Genomic DNA, 18780 nt, shown 5'->3' with positions numbered 1-18780 from the left:
ATATCTTTATGATGTCAGTTAGTCCTCACATCAGTGTGCTGAGGTATTAGGTAGGTGGTATTACCTCCAACTTACAGATGAAGGAACTGAGCTTAGGTAATATGATTTACTTTTCTATGGACTTACAATCCACCCTGTTAACAGATAATACTCTGAACCCCAGTTAACTCTCTTGACATTACAGGCTATTGGTTCTTAGGGATAAGAGTCAATATGGATTAAAACAAACCATCCCTACTTAGAAAACTGATTCCAAGTACATATTCTACCAACGTAAACTGGAAATGTGTTCGATAAATACAATATTATGAACATATGGGTATTTTACAGTAACGACAACCTAGGAGATGGATTCTTTTTTATCCTGAATGGATAAAAAATTAACAACTAAGATGAATAAAGAACTAGTATTGTATAATCACAATGTCATCAAATGGTAACAAATCTGGTTCTTTCAGTAAGTGCTGCCACTATCAAACAGACTCACCTGAACTGGATGGATAAGACCCTGGTTTAGCGTCAACGCAATGACATTCAGGGCAAAGTGGCGTACACTTGACTGGGTGTGAAAAAACGCCTCAAGCACCTGTTTGAGGTAAAGCTGCATGATGGAACTACTCATCCCTGAGGACACATCACCCATTTCTTTTAGATCTTCCTGTTTTGCAACTTTCTTCCCTGCAAAAGGAAGTAAACATATTAAGAACATGTGTATCAACTTTACGAATTACACCAAATTAGGCCACAGTCAAAAGTACAAAATTATAGGTAATACTCTGGCTCAATGGCTCTTAATCTTGTGTGTGTGTGTGTGTGTGTGTGTGTGTGTGTGTGTGTGTGCGCGCGCGCGCGCCTGCGCGGGCCTCAGTGAGAGGCACCTGATGAGAATTACAACCCCTATCCTCCTGCAAAATGTTAATGTCTGCACATGTGTTACATCATATAATACATATTATGTATACACGTTACACATGTATATAGACACATCGTATCTATCATATAACAGATAAGGAAATTCAGGTGTCTGGATTAAAAGAGTCTGACAGTATTCTAACTCCAGCCACAATGTGAAATTTAAAAATACATCTTCACTTACAGTCTCTGTCTGCTTGTTGCATACGTGTATCCTCTTCTTGTAGGTAGGTCTGGAGGTTTTTTAAAACTTGTATTTTTAAATTTACTGAGGAGTTCTTATCAGATAAAATGTTATTATATAGATTTTTCACCTCTTGCTCAAACATTAGACTTGGATGCTGAATAAAGGCAAATCCTAAAGAGACAAAAAAATGTCTTGATATATTCATATTAAAATTAAATGTAATACTTAATGAAAATGTTTATAATTTATATGAAAGAGCTCCTTTTCAAACATTAAAACTTAAAATGACCAGAAGAATATATGCTAGTGGCCTTACCCAGAGAAGTATTAGAGCAGGTACTTCTTTCCCCATGAATTAAAAACAAGAAATTGCATTTCAAAGGAGAATTTCACACAAGAGGAAACCTTGAGGAGGGAGCAGGGCCTAGTGGCTAGGGGAGTGGATTAGGAGTCAGGTGTCTTGGGTTCTATTCCTGGTCCACCACTGACTTGTAGTGTGACCTTGGGTGAGTCACATAATCTCTCTGTGCCTCAATTCTCCATCTGTAAAATGGGGACAATAATATTTACCACCCACCTACCTCAAAGGGACGTTATCAGGATTTAAGAGGTAACGTCTGTAAACATTTTTTAGATCCCTAGCAGAAGGTACTACATTGGCATTATTAAAAAATAAATAAATAAATGTGTGTGTATATATATATCCATTTGATGAAACAGAAAAATTCTAAAATAAACTAGAGCTAATAATATCTTCCATTTATTTTTATGGCATTATAATGAAGCCACAATGCTGAATTCTATAACCATAAGTTGATAAGTAGCAAAATAATACTATTCATGTTTATTTGTACAAAACACTTATTTATGTAAGACAAGATGAAGATCCTTAATGATAGCAAGTATTATTGACGCCAAATACAAACTAAACTCAAAGCATAGAGTGATCAGATAACTAGTCCAAGGTCACACAAGCAAGATGTCATTTATTAACTGGTCTAGAGGTAGTATTTTGTAGACAGTGCTACTTCTTCAAGTTAAAATTTGCACTACTTGTTCTCTGGATTAACACTGTAAGTTTACCCACTTCATATAACATATGTCCAGACTTAATATTCAGAGGTACACATTTGGCTTGAAGTTAACACTATTTCAATAGAACTTCCCTAAAGTAAGTGATATCTGAATTTTTAATTGATTTGCTATGAAAGGGATGAAGGAGGACTAAGATTCTAAGATTTAAGTTTATTTAAAGAAATCAGTAAACATTTAGTAAGGTTTGGGTAACTAAAAATTTATTTCTCATTTTTGTTCAAAAGACTAATATGGACCACTGTTCATGCATATTAAATTACAAACATTGTTAATGCTACCAAAATAAAATTTCTCTGATGAACAGAGTAGTTATATGACTTGCTCAAGGTCACCTAGAAAGTCACTGGCTGAGCCAAGAATGGAACCCAGGTGTCTTAATCCCCAATCCTATAGTCTATATACCAAATCCTACTGTGAGTAGAAACATACTTAAATAAAAAAACAGTGTAGACTCACAATATTTCCAAATTTGCTCAACCTCTCAAACAACTAAGATTATAAAGAAATTTAGACTTAACTTACCTAGACCAATGATGGCTTTTGTTTGTACTTCTTCATCTGAATGTTTTGTAAAATACATCAATAATTCAAGTACTTTATCCTTTATGTTAACCTAAGGGAAAAAAAAAAACACATTAATGTGTATGAAGAAGAGTAACTTCTCTCAGTTTTCAATTATAAAAGAAAAAGCCTAAAAGCAAACAATGAGAATTTCTGCATGTGAACTTTACTGAAGAATAAATCACAAGTTTATAATCCATAAATTTTAGAATGGTGACATTCAAAATAAAAGTGTGTGACAAAGAAGCTTGTGTAAAATGCAAATTAATGTACTGCTCCTTCATTGAGGAAGTTAAAAAAAAAAAAAAAGTCAGCTGCTTAACCCAGTGTGTCTACTCTTACAAAGCTGATATAACTTGTATAAGCTTCTTATGACAAATCAGTAACAAACAGCTGGTTGATCAGAGGCTAGTCTGAGGACCAGGTTTTGGGTAGCACTGCTTCAGAATTCTCATTAAACCAGACTACTATAAAGCTGCTTTCATCCTGGGTCATTAGTAATTTTCAGTTCACAGGGTCACACAGTCCTATTTTTTATAGCATACTAAGTAAGTAATATTAGAATCGTACCTTACTGTTGCCTTTAAAATCTTCTAGATCAAAATCAAAATGCCGACATAGTGCTCCAACAGTGAAAAGGGATCTAAGAAGTGCTGGTTTGTTTGTCAGAAGTGAAGTGTTATTTGGATCCTCCTGGTGCTGACTTTTTAATTTTGAAATGGCACCTAATAAAGATAAGTAATATTTATTTATAATGTTTTATCCTTGAATTATTATCTTCAAATAATTATTGCTAAGTTGTTAGAGTTAAATTTTACTAATGTTCTTAAGAGTCACACACGTCTAGAATTATGACAGAATGAATACCTTACAGCCTAAAAGAATTAATATAAGAAAAAAATGGTATTTAAATTTTATTTTACATAGTGGGCAGAAAACTGACCAACAGTTACTTATGAGGTAAATTCCTGAAGTGATTATATTCAGTTATTAAGGAAATACAAAAGGTGCTAGAAAATATTGCTTCTGAGACAATCACACCTCTTAACAATTCCCTTGATGCTGTCTTTATCAGATGTGTTTTTAAATTTTTTTTAACGTTTATTTGAGACAGAGACAGACCATGAATGGGGGAAGGTCAGAGAGAGAGGGAGACACGGAATCTGAAACAGACTCCAGGCTGTGAGCTGTCAAAACAGAGCCCGACGCGGGGCTCGAACTCACGGACTGCGAGATCATGACCTGAGCCGGAGTTGTACGCTTAACCGACTGAGCCCCCCAGGCGCCCCTATCAGATGTGTTTTTAAAAAGGAGCTAGACGCACTACAGGATCCATCAGAATAATTTCAAAGCCCAGGCACTGAACTTACCATAGTATCTATTGAAACAGGCCCACACAAATTTAAAATTTTGTGTCACTTTATTTACAACTGCTCCCAGACAGCTCACACAATGTTGCACTACCTAAAAGATAAAAAAATGTTACCATTTAGGCAAGAGTTAAAGACAAAAGTAAACCATATGATTTAGCTAGCATTTGTGAATTTTATACTAATCAATAGAGACGGTACACTGAATACTTACAGTCATGCCATATTTGATGATAAGCTTCATTAAATCTTCTTCAATAGTAGCAAGGAAAGTTTCACTTGGATGCTCCATCAGTGGTACAACCAGCTCCAGGATTTTTGCAACATTGCAGATAACCATGAAATCATTTTGTGTCTACAAGGATAAAATCAGTGTTTTATGAATATCAGAGTCTGACAAGAAAGTTTATACACTTTTATGAATTTGAGGGTTGAGGTATTATGAATGTCAAGTTTCAGTTAAAAAAAAAAAAAAGACTACCAGATGCTTTACTTTTAATGTTTATTTTGGGAGAGAGAGAGAGAGAGAGAGAATGAGTGAGTGGGGCAGGGATGGCGGCAGGGGAAGGAGGGAGAGGGAAACAGAGAATCCCAAGCAGGTTCTGTGCTGTCAGCGCACAGCCTAATTCAGGGCTTGATCTCATGAACTGTGAGATCATGACCTGACATGAAACCAAAAGCCGGACACTTAACTGAGCCACCCAGGGTCCCCAAAAAAGACTTAAAAAGTTTTTTCTAACCTACGTAAGGAAGAGCATAAGCCAGTATCAGGAACCTGGATTCTAGCTCTGCCACTAAGTTACCACGTAACCTTTCGGTCACTTAATCACAATGGTACAGTTACTCTTTTTTTCCCCTAAAACGTTAATCCAAGCCAATTCTGAACAAAGATGTTTAACTATTAACTGAGTATTTTACCAAGATTGATACTGTTTTTTAAGATCAGTATTTTTCAAACTGGAGTATGTTAACTTAGTAGTTCTCAACTGGGGGTGAGTGTGTCTCCATGGGATATCTGGCAATGTCTGGAGACATTTTTATTGCCCCAAGAGGGGAGTTGGGGGGTACTACTGGCATCCAGTGGACAGAGGCCAAGGATGCTGACAAACATCCTGTAATGCTCAGAACAGTTCTTGACAACAAAGAATAATAATCCAATCCTAAATGTCAATCGTGCTCAGGTTGAGAAGTCTTCTGTTAACCCTTTTTATGACAGATGAAAATACAGAATCCCAGAACTAGATATAAGACTTCTTTATTTTAAAATTTGAAAAATTAAATTTTAATATTAAAAAAGTTTAAAACTTTTATTAAAAACTAAGCAGTTTAAAAAATAGGCAGAATATTTTAAAAAACCAAAAGTTTATTAAAGAATTTATAATAAAGTCTCTTTCCGAAAAAAAAAAAATCTCTTTCCCACCCCCCTATCCTCTCGTTACCCAGCACCCCTGCCCCAAGGCAACCAGTTACTAGTTATTTTTGTGAAGACATTCAATATATGTTTTTATTTAGTCAAGTTAATCACTCTTTATTCTTAGCAACAGGTTACTGACATTCATTTTGAACTTTTTTGAGCTGATTAACACGTGCCCACCTGACATTCATCCATCCTCTCATCATACCCATAGGATTAAGTAAAAAAAATAAGATGAATACTTCTAAGTAGCACAGAAACCTTGCCGTTCCTTGCTGTCTCCCACTCCCACGTGCTTTAAGCAACAAGGGATGAGTTACAGTGGGTCTAGGGAACGAAGAGTTTTTGTCAAAATAAATTCATCTGAGAATCACAGCTAAAATTTTACTTTGAATTACTCTTATCAGCCTAGAAAATCAAGTAAAAGAAGTATCTTAAAATCTAGAAGAAAAATTTAAAGACGGAAATCGTGAAGGAAAAGAACAAAAGAACATAATATGAAGATAAATATCTGAAATGATTATAACATAAGATGTTTCAACATCTAAAAAATTTAGACTAAAGAGTTTCCAAAAAAAGGAAAGAAAAAAAGCCCCACCATTCAAAGGTAAAATGGTCAAATGACATATAAATATACATGTACACATACAGTCAAATCACAGATAATTAAGTACAATTGGTTAATATCATAAAAAAGATGCTCAATCTTCTTGGAAATCAAGGAAGGGAAAATGAAGCAAAATGAACTATTGCTTTGCACCTGACTGGCAAAGAGTGTAAAAATGACACAGATGGTCCTTCACTGGTTTCCAAAGAGGCTCTAAAACAAGTCCACCAGCAATCAGGAAAAATCTATTAAAAACCCAAAACCAGAACCAAAAGAACATTCCCTTAATCTAGCAAGTCCATCCCGTAGGATGTATCCCAAAGAATAAAAAGCACAGTATTTAAAGGTATATGAATAGGAATGTCTGTTAAGGCATTGTTTTGTAGTCCCTATCAATAGGCAACAATGTAAATATCTGCCAAATTGGGAAATGGCTAAATGTATCATAGAATATCCATAAAACGGATAATCTATACACATACAATACGGATATGTATGATAGGTATATAACATAATCGGATTCTTTAAAGTTTATTTATTTTGAGACAGTCAGAGAACATGAGCGGAAGAGGGGCAGAGGGAGAGGGAGGGAGAGAGAATCCCAAGCAGGCTCTGCACCTTCAGCCCAGAGCCCGACACAGGGCTGGATCCCATGAATCATGAGATCATGACCTGAGCCAAAATCAAGAGTCTGACCCTTAACTACCTGAACCACCTAGGCACTCCATAACCTGATTTTTAAAAACCCAGTCAACCAGTTATATATGTGTGCATGTGCACAATTACAGAAGCATGGATATAGTATGTAGGATAATCCAGGTTGTTTCTCCTGAGGTGAAGAAGAATAAAGATGGAGGTAGGGTACAAAAAACAAACATTTAAATGTGTCTAACACATAGGAGATGGCCTTATTTATATAAAAACTTCGTGTGTGTATAAAACTTTCCAACATTCATCCTTCCTTTTGGCATACCTACAGGGTCAAATAAAAAATATATTTATAGATCCTTTTGTAGTTCATAAGTGTGATGATTGGGTGTTCATGGTATTATGTGAAATGTGCCTCTCAAACCTTGTTACGACCTTGGCACATTACCCATCTGACGTGATAAAAACATTTATGTATGTCTGCATGCGAGTGTGTGCACTCGCACTCGCACTCGCACACACACACACAGAGATTACACAAAATGTTTTCAAAGTAATCTTGCTAAAAAAAAAAAATACTGATTCAAACAAGGGCCATTTATGCAAGTTTCGTTATAGTCCTAGAAGCAGACAGACATGGGGTTGAATTCTAGCTTTGGGACTGGTCAGCTGTGTGATACTGGGCTAGTTATTTATATTCTCAAAGCTTCAGTTCCTTATCTGTAGAGCTGAGATAATAATGATAATACTTCACAAGGTAAATGATATAATGTATATAAAATTTTTCACTGTATTTGGTACTGTGTTCAATAAATATTAGCCATTATTATTGGCCATAGAATACATATTAATCAATTTATTTCTGAATTTAATACAAACCCTAAAGATAGAATTAGGGTGTCAGAAATTATTATAATGTTGTTTTTATATATATTTATCTTCTGGTTCTTAAAATTTCTCAGGACATCCTGAGGTTTTTCATCTAGAACTTCCTAATTTAGATCACCAGAAAACCAGACCATAGCAGCAAAACAAATCTTGTAGAGAAAACAGTTAAAATTAGCTCCTTAGGAACACTGGGGACATAGTAAGTAAAAAAAACTTTACATTTTAAAGTTTTTAGAATATTTCAAAATTTAGTGTTTGTAACAAGCCATTTAACTCACCATGCTGTCATATAAACTGCTGGATTATTTTATATAAGCAATGTTTAATTTGATTTTCACATTTTATCTTAGAATAACGGAGTATGTGCAATATTAATTTAAAACAGCCACCTAACATCTCTGATATACTAGATTTTCCATATTCAACCTACTGATGTATTAGAAAATAAATATACTCAAAATATATTGAAATGACAAATGAAAAGCAAATTCAGAATCTAAAAGAGTAAATTTCTCAGTGAGAGGAACTCTGCCTCATTCACTCTTGAGGTCTTAACAATAGTTACAACATTTAGGAAGCATTTAATAAGCATTTAACTTGAGGAGCTTATGGAGAAATGAAGTCAGAACTTCATTTTTAATATATCAGAAAAATGATGTCTTATATAACTTGCCACAAATATTAGAACATATATTTGAGTACATGACACAGTCGATCATTTAAAATGTGGATGACACAATGTGAATTCTAAATTTAAAATACTACATGGTAAGACATAAAAAAAGAGGACAGCTCTATACTTACACTACATTTAGTGGTAAGGTATGGCTGCATAGTCATGGCATGCTTAACCATGAGCTGAGGTCTTATTTTGCTGAATAAGAACAAAGTGGTTATGCAAGCTACCAATCTTCCAGAATTCACACCTTTATTGTCAGAGTCTGGAAAAACAGAGAAATAAGATACTAAAATACGACAAGGCAGTGGAAATTATACAGATTATTTAAATTACTCAATATTATCCCCTGAACTGATTCAGTACATACTTCAGTAAAAGATTAGCATTTCTTATGATACTAGACTTCCTACATTTTTTTTAATTATACATATTACATACATTAAGAATAAAAGACCAAAGAGGCTCCATTATGCAAGGCAAATTTTACACTGAGTGGTGGAGGACTGAAGTTAAAAAAAATAGAATGAGTTAAGAAGTTTAGGAATGGGCTTTTGGGAATAAACATGGTGTTTCTTATATCTAAAAATGGATGGAAGTCAGTATGGGCAAGTTAGCAAAGCAGGACAAAAGCAATTTAGCTGAGGTGATACCGTGTTTGAAGGCACTGGGAAAAAAGCAAAGCTGCAGTGGGAGAAGAATGTTAAAAGACTGGAGTGACAAATTAAGAAGCTGGACCAGGGCTACATCAGAAAGGTAAACCCACTGCTGCTCCAGTGGGAGGAAAATGCTGTTAGTTAGGAGATACAATGGTTCTTAGGAGGCAAATTAGTTTTTAGAAGAGATTAACAATTTTCAACATTAAGTGACAACAGTATCACCCTTAAAATCTAGGAGAGGCAAAAATAAGGGAAACAGAACTAGGAGATAAAAAGAAAAAGAGGTACACATGGAAAATGAAAAAAAAAGTTAAAAAAAAAAGGCATAAAAATATAAAGGATACCAACAATTTCCTTAGGTGCCATCATGGTACCTCTGCAAGAGGCAACTGGCCCCCAATTCTGGAGGATGACCAAGGCTGACTATTGTTCCTCATCAATGTACATTAAGAGATGGGAAGTAATGTTAGTCTTGGGTGCTTTAAGTGAGAGATTATCAATTATAGCTTTTACAGTTTTATATATTTACTTATAATCTGATTAATAGCTTCAGATTTGTGACTGTTAAATAATGTAATAGATAATGTAAAATATTAAGCATTTAAGGAATTTGTCAATTTAAAAAATATTAGCTGCTTTATCTAGCTCAAGATTAAGCACATTTTACATAACAATTATAAATGATATTAGGAATGTACTACAAATCTTTTAAAAACATTTTTATAATAGTTAAAACAGTTTCATTTTGAGAGAAAGTTTTTTATCATTTAAAAGATACCAAACAGTTTTAGGATGAGTGCAACTAACTAAATACATATTAGCCCCTGGACTTTTACGTCTGTACAACATGACGTCTAAAAGATATGTAGAAGAGATGAGGCCTAGGCTTTTATTATACTGCTCTAGGTAATCTTAGTTAACCTAAACAATATAATCTAGGATGTAACACCAAATGAACAACAACACACAAAAAAAAACCAACCAAACAAACAAAAAAAACCCACCTTCATTTAAAAGTGAAGTAGTTAATTATTAGGCTAAGCAGAACCAGAGGCAAAATTGAGAAATGTGCCCAAAGTATTTTAAAATATCTTATAAAATCAACTTAATGACCAATATATAAAATGTCTTACCAGCTAGAGATTCCTCATATTTAAGAATGTGCTCAACTAGGTTATCAACAAGTTGAGTACAAGCTTTCTTCACAGGTTTATATGAGGAATCCTCTTCGGACTTCAACAACTATATATGTATATATATAAAAAAAAAATCCCAGTATAATTATTCATTAGGCAATAATAATATAAACGCATTAAATGTGTCCATAAGTAATAAGCTTTTCAATTTGTCATTAACAATATGGAAAATGCAAATAAACAAAAATATATAGCAAATGTTTTAAAATATCTTATAAACCAGTAATTTATAAATACTTTCAAGCGATGTTAGTATGGAGTATTTAAATTGCTGTGTGTAGGAACTGAGGTACGATATGAGAGAAATGAGAAAGGTGACCTTCCTTAATGCCCAATGCTAGTTGAAATATTTTGAAGAATTAGAATTCTATTCCTCATTATTTCAAATCCTTTGATATCTCAAAAAAGTAAGAGTTAATTATACTTTCTATATAATTATAACTTCATCTGAATTGCATCTTAAATTTTAAAATTATAAAACATCGGCTAGATTTCTTTTCTGTATTATCCTTTGCCAAACTATTAATAAACAATGTTAGAAAAGTGTTGGGAATGATGAGATGAGGAGAAAAGATCGGTCTAACTATGGCCAAAAAGTAAAACCAATTCAAACTTTTACAATCACAGGTCAGTTGTAAAGTCATCTAAGGTATATGTTTTCTTAATACAGATTAGCAAATACAACTTTGGGCTATAAAGAAGTTGAAGTGTATATGTGATTTTCATGAAGAGTTCCAGTGCTGTCCAATATAACTTGCTGCAGTGATGGAAATGTTCTGTATCTGTGCTGTCCAATATGGTTGCCACAAGACAAATGCAGCTACTGAACACATGAAATGTGGCTAGTACGCCTGAGGAGTTAAAATTAAATACAAATAAAAATTCAAATTAAGTTTAAAAAACACATGTGGCTAATATTGGAAAGCTCAAGTTTAAACCTTCACTACAAGATGCATGAATGATTAAAACAGTTGACAGCAATCAGAATAACATAATGCATACACTGCCCTCATCCTCTTCAAATTAAAGAAATAAAGAAAATTTCAATTTTTAGTTTTTTCTCTGTACAGCAAATTCTCCTTGTCCTGCTCTATAACTCAATTCCTTAAGCAGCTATTAAAACTGCATGCTAGCCTCTTCCAGGCAGGAGCAGAAAATAATCCCCTCTTGTTTTTTCCTCTCCAAGATATAAAGTGTACACAATAGTATAAATACATATTGCTATGTGCCCTTTTAATTGATTTACTTACTGTGAACCCAACTCAAGAACATTTCCATAAACCTTTATTTCCCAATGCACTCCCCTGTCCCTTATTCCATCTTTCTGTTTCACTTCAAGGTAACCATTATCAGGAATTTTATAACTTTTTTTTGCTTAAAAAATGGTGTCAGCTGTATACTGTTCATAATTTTGCTTCATTTTCAACTTTCTAAAAGGTATTATAGTGGACGTAGTCTTCTGTAGTCTTGCCTTGTTCACTCAACATTATGTCCCTAACTGTAATCCAGGTTGTTGCAAATGACTACATTTTATTCATTTGAACTGCTATACAACAGCTACTGTGTGTCAATATTGCAATTAATTGATCTATTCTGAAGACAGGTTAATTACACTTTTTTAGTGGCACGAGCACTCTTTTTATCTGTCTCCTGGCACACATATGCGAGGTTTTCTTGGGTATATACCTTCAGGTGGAACTGCTAGGTCACAGGATATATAAATGTTAACTTTATGAAATAATGCTATATTTTTTCAATTTGGTTGTATTTTCTCAGTTAGTAGTAAAGAGATATTGTTTAATCCATCTCTTCTCCATCATTTGTTATCACCTGATTTCTCAATTTTTGCCAATGAAATGGGTGTAAGATATAGTACTGATTTGTATTTCCCATATTAATAACGAGGTTGAACACCCTATAGGCCATATATGCTATTTCTTGTATGAAATGCTTAATCATGACTTTTACCTATTTTCCTACTTGGAAAATTATGTTGATTTGTAGGAGAGGAGTTCTTCACATACTCTAAGGATCCTTTCTTACACATGTGTACCAAATACCATTTCCTAGTTTGTGACTTGTGTTAAGATGTCTTTTGATTAAAAAATTGTACTTCATTCTAATGCAATGAAATTCATCAATCTTTTAAGGTTAATGGTTTTGGAACTTGTTTAAGAAATCCTTTAGAAATCTTTCCCTACAGAAAGGTCAAAAATATATTCACATATATTTTCTTCTAAAAGTTTTAAAGATTTTCTTTAATCTATATGATGTGATTACTGAGTTAAAGTAGAAATCAATTCTTTCTTTTTTAATTTATATTCAGGTTAGTTAACATACAGTGTAGTTTTGGCTTCGGAAATAGAACCCAGTGATTCATCTCTTACATATGACACCCGGCACTCAAAAAGTATCCTCAGTAACGCCTGTTACCCATTCAACACCCCCTGCCCAGCAATCCTGTTTGTTCTTTATATTTAAGAGTCTCTTAATGGTTTGCCTCCCTCTCTGTTTTTATCTTATTTTTCCTTCCCTTATGATCATCTGTTGAGATTCTCAAATTCCACGAGTGAAATCATATATCTGTCTTTCTCTGACTATTTTGCTTAGCATAGTATCCTCCAGTTCCACCCATGTTGTTGCAAATGGCAAGATTTCATTCTTTTTCATCACCAAGTAGTATTCCATTGTGTGTGCGTGCGTGTGTGTGTGTGTACACACCGCATCTTCTTTATCCATTCGTCAGTTAATGGACATTTGGGCTCTTTCCATAATTTGGTGACTGTTGATAGTGCTGCTATAAAACACTGGGGTACATGGGCCCCTTCAAATCAGCATTTCTGTATATTTTGGATAAATTCCTAGCAGTACAACTGCTGGGTCATAAGGTAGTTCTATCTAAAAAAAAAAAAAAATTCCTCATGGATAAGCCAATTTTCCCAGCCCTATTTACTGATAAGTCTATCTTTCCCCCCATTAACTGCAGTGCCACTTCTGTTTTATAGTGAGTATACCCCTTCTATGTGGAGGCTGATTTCTGGGCTCTGCATCTTGTTCCTTTGGTCCATTTAGTACCACATTATCTTAACTACTGTATCCTTAAAACTAAGTCCTTATATTTTGTAAGGCAAGGTAGTGCTCCTGCATTTTCAGACATGACAACTGTCTTCAGTTCTTTGCTTTTCCACATATATTTTACAATCATCTCAACATATTTACGACTATTTTTTCCTTTCTTTTTCATTTTTTATGGTATTCTTCTTTTTCTTCTTCTTTTTTTTAAGCAGGCTCCACACCCAATGTGGGGCTCGAACTCATGACCCTGAGATCAAGAGCCACATGCTCTACTGAGCCAGCCAGGGGCCCCTGATGACTATTTTTTTTTTTCTTTTTTTATGAGATCTCTCTGAACATTTTTACATTTTGCATGATTTTCATTTTAGTTTGTAGTTACTCTGTCATATTTTATTCCTAGCTTATTGGAAGTTATCATTCAAAGGCATTAAATTTTATCAAAAAATTTCCCTGTGTCCCTGAAATGACTACTTATTTCTTCTTCTTTAGTGTTAAATCACACACACACACACACACACACACACACACTGATGTTAAACCAGCATTACACTTACACATGCATAAATGCATGTATATCATACAAAGATGTGTGTACATACGCACATCTTTATACATCTTATTTTTGATACATTGCGAAGTAAATTATAGACAATATACTCCCCCCCTCCTTTTCCTTTTCGAGATAAAATTTACATGAAATGACTTATATATTCGCTCAGTTTTGTTAAGTGCATTCATCATTACAACTCAAACTCCTATCAGGATACAGATCATAAAAAAACAAAAAACATTAAAAGGGGCGCCTGGGTGGTTCAGTTGGTTATGTGTCCAACTCTTGATCTCAGCTCAGGTCTTGATCTCAGGATTGTGAGTTCAAGCCCTATGCTGGGTTCCACGCTAGGTGTGAAGCTTACTTAAAAAAAAAAAAATACAGAACAGTGATCTACATCTTTAGCTTATATCAGAATCATCTGGAGAGACCATTAAAACACAAGAATGATGGGCCCACCTTAGAGTTATTGAGGTAAAGCCTTAGAACTCATATTTCTAACAAGTTGCAGGTAATCTCAGTAACTTTTAGAACCACTAATATAGACCATTACCATTATCCCTGAAAATTCCCTCATGTTGGGGCACCTGGGTGGCTCAGTCAGTTATGCGCCTGACTTCGGCTCAGGTCATGATCTCACAGTTCATGGGGTTGAGCCCCACATAGGGCTCTATGCTGACAGTCTGGAGCCTACAGCCTGCTTTGCTGCATCTCCCTCTCTCTCTCTGCCCCTCCCCCACTCCCTCTCTGTCTCTCTCTGAAAAATAAATAAAACATTAAAAAGGAAAGAAAGCAAGAAAGAAAGAGAGAAAGAGAGAAAGAGAGAGAGAGAGAGAGAGAGAGAGAAAGAAAAAAAGAAAGTTCCTTCATGTTACTTTCCAGTCAATCTCTGAACCCAGCAATCGCTCTTCTGAGTTTTTCAGATACAGATTAATTTTGCCTCTCCTAGAACTTCATATAGATGGAATCAGAATATGTACTGTTCTGTGTAAGGCTTCCTTCACTCTGCATAATATTTTTATTGTGCTCAAGTTGTATGTATCATCAGTTTGTTTCTTTACGATGTGAATACTATTAAATTGTGAGGCTATATCATTATTTTTATCCATTCACTGGTTGACAGAGACAGAGACGGTATTTGATTATAAACAGAAATGAAACTGCTCCTTAAAGACTTTACTTAGAAATCTCCTCAGCTAAATATCCAATTTCATGCTTGAAGTTCTACCTTTCACAAAACACTACAACAAGAACACAGCTCAGCCAAGTTCTTTGCCTCTTTATAACAAGGACTGCCTTTTCTCTGTTGTCCAATAGCAAGTTCCTCATTTCTACCTGAGACCTTATCAAAATGGCCTTTACTGTCCATATTTCTACCAACATTCTGTACAAGATTGTATTTATTCTCTAAGAAGACAAAAGCTTTCCCTACAGCTTTTCTCTCTGAGCCCTCATCAGAACTGCCTTTAAATGTCTCTTCATAGCGGTATCAGCTTCTTCTAGCATGCACCTCAAAACTTTGCTAGTCTCTACTGATTACCCAATTCCAAAGCCACTTTCACATTATTTGTTTCAGCAGCATCTTACTTTTGGTTCCAATTTCTGTCTTAGCTTGGTCTTAGCTTCCAATTTCTGTCTTTGCTGCTATAACAAATACCACATAGTAGGTGACTTCAACAGAAATTTATTTCTCATAGTTCTGGAATCAAGGTGCCAGCATATTCCGATGAAGATCCTCATTCTGGCTTGCAGATGGCTGTCTTCTTATGTCCTCATTTGGCAGAGAGCAGACAGATCTCTCTTGTGTCTCTTCTTAGGAGGGTACTATTCTGATTCATGCTGGCTCCACCCTCATTACCTAATGATCTCTCAAAAGCTCCACTTCCTAATATCACACTAGGGATTAAGCTTCAACATATGAAGTTTGGAGACATATAAACATTCAGTCCATAGCATTCTCTGAGAAATCCTCTTGAGGAAGGAGCCCCATATTCTATGGAAAATATACTGCTAATCTTTTCCCCAACTTTCCCCAAAAGGACCTATGGTCCTTTATCAGGTTAACTGTACATTGGAGAAAAGGAAATTATCAGACCTTTCAGGGATTATTAGATGCTGGTTCTGAACTGACACTAATTCCAAGAGACCCTAAAGATCGCTGTGGCTCAGAGTGAAGGGTGGGTGGTTAGAGGTCTGGTGGTCAATGGAGGTATAACTCTTGTCTGTTCCAGAGTGAGTCCACTGGATCCCCAAACTCATCTTATGATTATTTCCAAGCACCAAAACACAAAATTGGAATAAATATACTCAGCAGTTGACAGAATTCCTACATTGGTTCTTTGATCTGTGTAGTGAGGGTTATTACGGTGGGAAAGGCCAAGTGGAAACCATGAACCAGGAAAATAGTAAGTCAAAATACTACATTACACCAGGGACTATTGAGATTAGTGCTATCATCAAAGACTGGAAGGATGCAAGGATGATAATTCCCACCAGATTCTCATTCAGCTCGCTCATTCGGCCTGGGCAGTAGACAGATGGATCTTGGGGAATGACAGTGGATTCGCATAAGCTTAACGGGTAGTGATTCCAACTGCAGCTGCTGTACCAGATAAGGTATTATTACTTGAGCAAATTAATACATTCTTTGGTTACCTGGCACCTTCTGGCAGATGCTTTTTTCTCCATCCTCATCAAAGCCCACCAGAAGCACTTTGCTATCAGCAGGCAAGGCCAGCAATACACTGCACTGCCCTACCTCAGGCGTATATTAACTCTCCAGTCCTATGTTATAATTCAGTTTGCAGGATCTTGATTACCTTTCCCTTTAATAAGATTATCACAGTGGTTCATTACATTGATGATATTATGCTGACTATACTTGGTGAGCAAAAAATAGCAACCACTCTAGACTTATTGATAAGACTTGTATGTGTCAGAGGGTAGGGAAATAAATCCAACAAAATTCAGGGGTCTTCTATTTCAGTGAAATTGCTGGGGTCCTAGTGGTGTGGGCTCCGTTAAGCTATCCCTTCTAAAGTGAAGGATAAGTTGTTGCATCTGGCGTCTCCTATATATAACCAAAAAAAAAGAGGCACAATGGCTAGTGGGCTTTGGAGTTTGGAGGCAACAAATTCCTCATTTGGGTGTATTACTCTGGCTCATTTACTGAGTGACCCAAGATGCTGCCTGTGCTGAGAGGGGCCCAGAACAGAAGAAGGCTGTGCAAGAGATCCAGGCTGCTATGCAAGTTGCTCTGCAGCATGGGTCAGATGATCCAATAGATCCAATGGTACTTTAAGTGTCAGTGGCAGATAGGGATACTGTTTCAAGTCCCTGGCAGGACCCCATAGGTGGACTGCATGCAGTACAAGCCCTTAGGATTTTGGAGCAAAGCATTATCGTCCTCCATGAATAACTACTCTCCTTTTGAAAAAGAGCTCTTGGCCTCTACTGGGCCTTAGCAGATACTGAATGCTTAGCCATGAGCCACCAAATTACCATGTGATCTGAGTTGCCCATCATGAACTGGGTATTACCTGACTCACCAAGACATAAAATTGGGTATGCACAGCAGCAGCATCAAACGGAAGTGGTATATATGTGACTGGGTGAGAGCACATCTAAAGGGTATAAGTAAATTACAGGAAGAAGCAGCCCAAATGTCTATGGGTTCCTATTCCTGCTATACTGCCTTTCTCTCTTCCAGCCTGTACCTATGGCTTCATGGGGAGTTCCCGGAGATCAACTCACATGGAAGAGAAGACTTAGGCCTGGTTTATAAATGGGTCTGCACAATATGTAGGACCATTCCAAAGTGGACATTTTGTAGCACCATCGCCTCTGTCTGGGACATCCTTGAAGGACAGTGGTGAAGAGAAATTCCCCCAATGAACAGAACTACGAGCAGTGTACCTGGCTATTCACTTTGCTTGGAAGAAGGAATGACCAGATATGTGATTACATATTGGTTCATGGGCTATGGCCAATGGTTTGGCTGGATGGTTAGGGACTTGGAAGGAAGATGATTAGAAAGTTAGTGACAAGGAAATTTAGGAAAGAGGCATGTGGATAGATATCTCTGAATGCATACAAAATATAAGGATATTTATGTCCCACACGAATGTTCACCAAAAGATGACCTCAGCAGAGGAGGATTTAAATAATCAAGTGGACTGGAGGACTCCATTCTGTAGGTACCTTCTCTGAGGATATCAGCCTCTCTCCCCAACTACTCTTGTTCTTGCTCAATGCACTCATGAACAAACTGTCCATGGTGGCAGGGATGGTGGTTACACATGGATTCAGGAACACAGATTTCTATTCGGGAAGGCCAATGTGGCTGGCCCATGGCCACTGCTGAGTGCCAATCTGTCAGCAGTAGAGACCAACACCAAATCCCTGATGTGGAACCACTGAACCATTCCCTGGATGAGCAGTCAGTTACTTTGTAAGCACGTTGATTACACTGGTAGATTTCCATAATGGAAGGGGCAGCATTTTGTTCTTACTGGAACAGATGCTTACAATGGATACAGATTTGCCTTCTCTTCATGCAGTGCTTCTGCTAAAACTACCACTTGTAGCTGTATTAGAATGCCTTATCCACTGTCATGGTATTCTACACAGCATTACTTTTTATCAATCAAGGAGCTGGCTTGATAGAACATGGAATGGCCTTTTCAAGACTCAGGTATAGCACCAGATAGGTAGCAATATCTTGCATGGATGAGGCAAGATTCTACAGGAGGCTCTATATGCTCTGAATCAGCATCCAATATATGGCACTGTTTAGCCCATTACCAGGATTCACAGTCTAGGAATTTTCAAGGGGTGGAAATGGGAGGGGCATCACTCACAATTAACTCCTAGTGAGTGACCACATTACAAGGTATAGAAGCGAGAATTTTAATTGTCATAAGCATTTCCTACTTATTTTGTT

The 18780-nt window shown here is 36.0% G+C and overlaps 1 protein-coding gene and 1 non-coding gene across 4 annotated transcripts in view; one reads left to right on the top strand and one right to left on the bottom strand.

The window, feature by feature from the left end:
- NIPBL (NIPBL cohesin loading factor) overlaps positions 1-18780 on the bottom strand; it is a 195665-nt gene that overhangs the window by 14129 nt on the left and 162756 nt on the right. For all 3 annotated transcript variants that reach the window (XM_019438076.2, XM_053906931.1, XM_019438075.2), the window contains 8 exons: positions 10151-10259; positions 8487-8623; positions 4340-4480; positions 4126-4219; positions 3326-3480; positions 2717-2807; positions 1097-1270; positions 488-678 (listed from right to left, as the gene is read on the bottom strand). In XM_019438076.2, coding sequence (XP_019293621.1) covers positions 488-678; positions 1097-1270; positions 2717-2807; positions 3326-3480; positions 4126-4219; positions 4340-4480; positions 8487-8623; positions 10151-10259 — 1092 coding nt within the window. The remainder of the gene's footprint in view (positions 1-487; positions 679-1096; positions 1271-2716; positions 2808-3325; positions 3481-4125; positions 4220-4339; positions 4481-8486; positions 8624-10150; positions 10260-18780) is intronic.
- LOC128778482 (small nucleolar RNA U13) lies at positions 7151-7252 on the top strand. The gene has a single exon (XR_008424068.1). It is a non-coding gene; the product is annotated as a small nucleolar RNA U13 (small nucleolar RNA).

This window comes from Panthera pardus, unplaced genomic scaffold (assembly GCF_024362965.1).
Source record: "Panthera pardus isolate Hobbes unplaced genomic scaffold, ASM2436296v1 HiC_scaffold_2, whole genome shotgun sequence".
Taxonomy (NCBI): Eukaryota; Metazoa; Chordata; class Mammalia; order Carnivora; family Felidae; genus Panthera; species Panthera pardus.
This window is presented reverse-complemented; position numbering and strand designations above follow the sequence as displayed.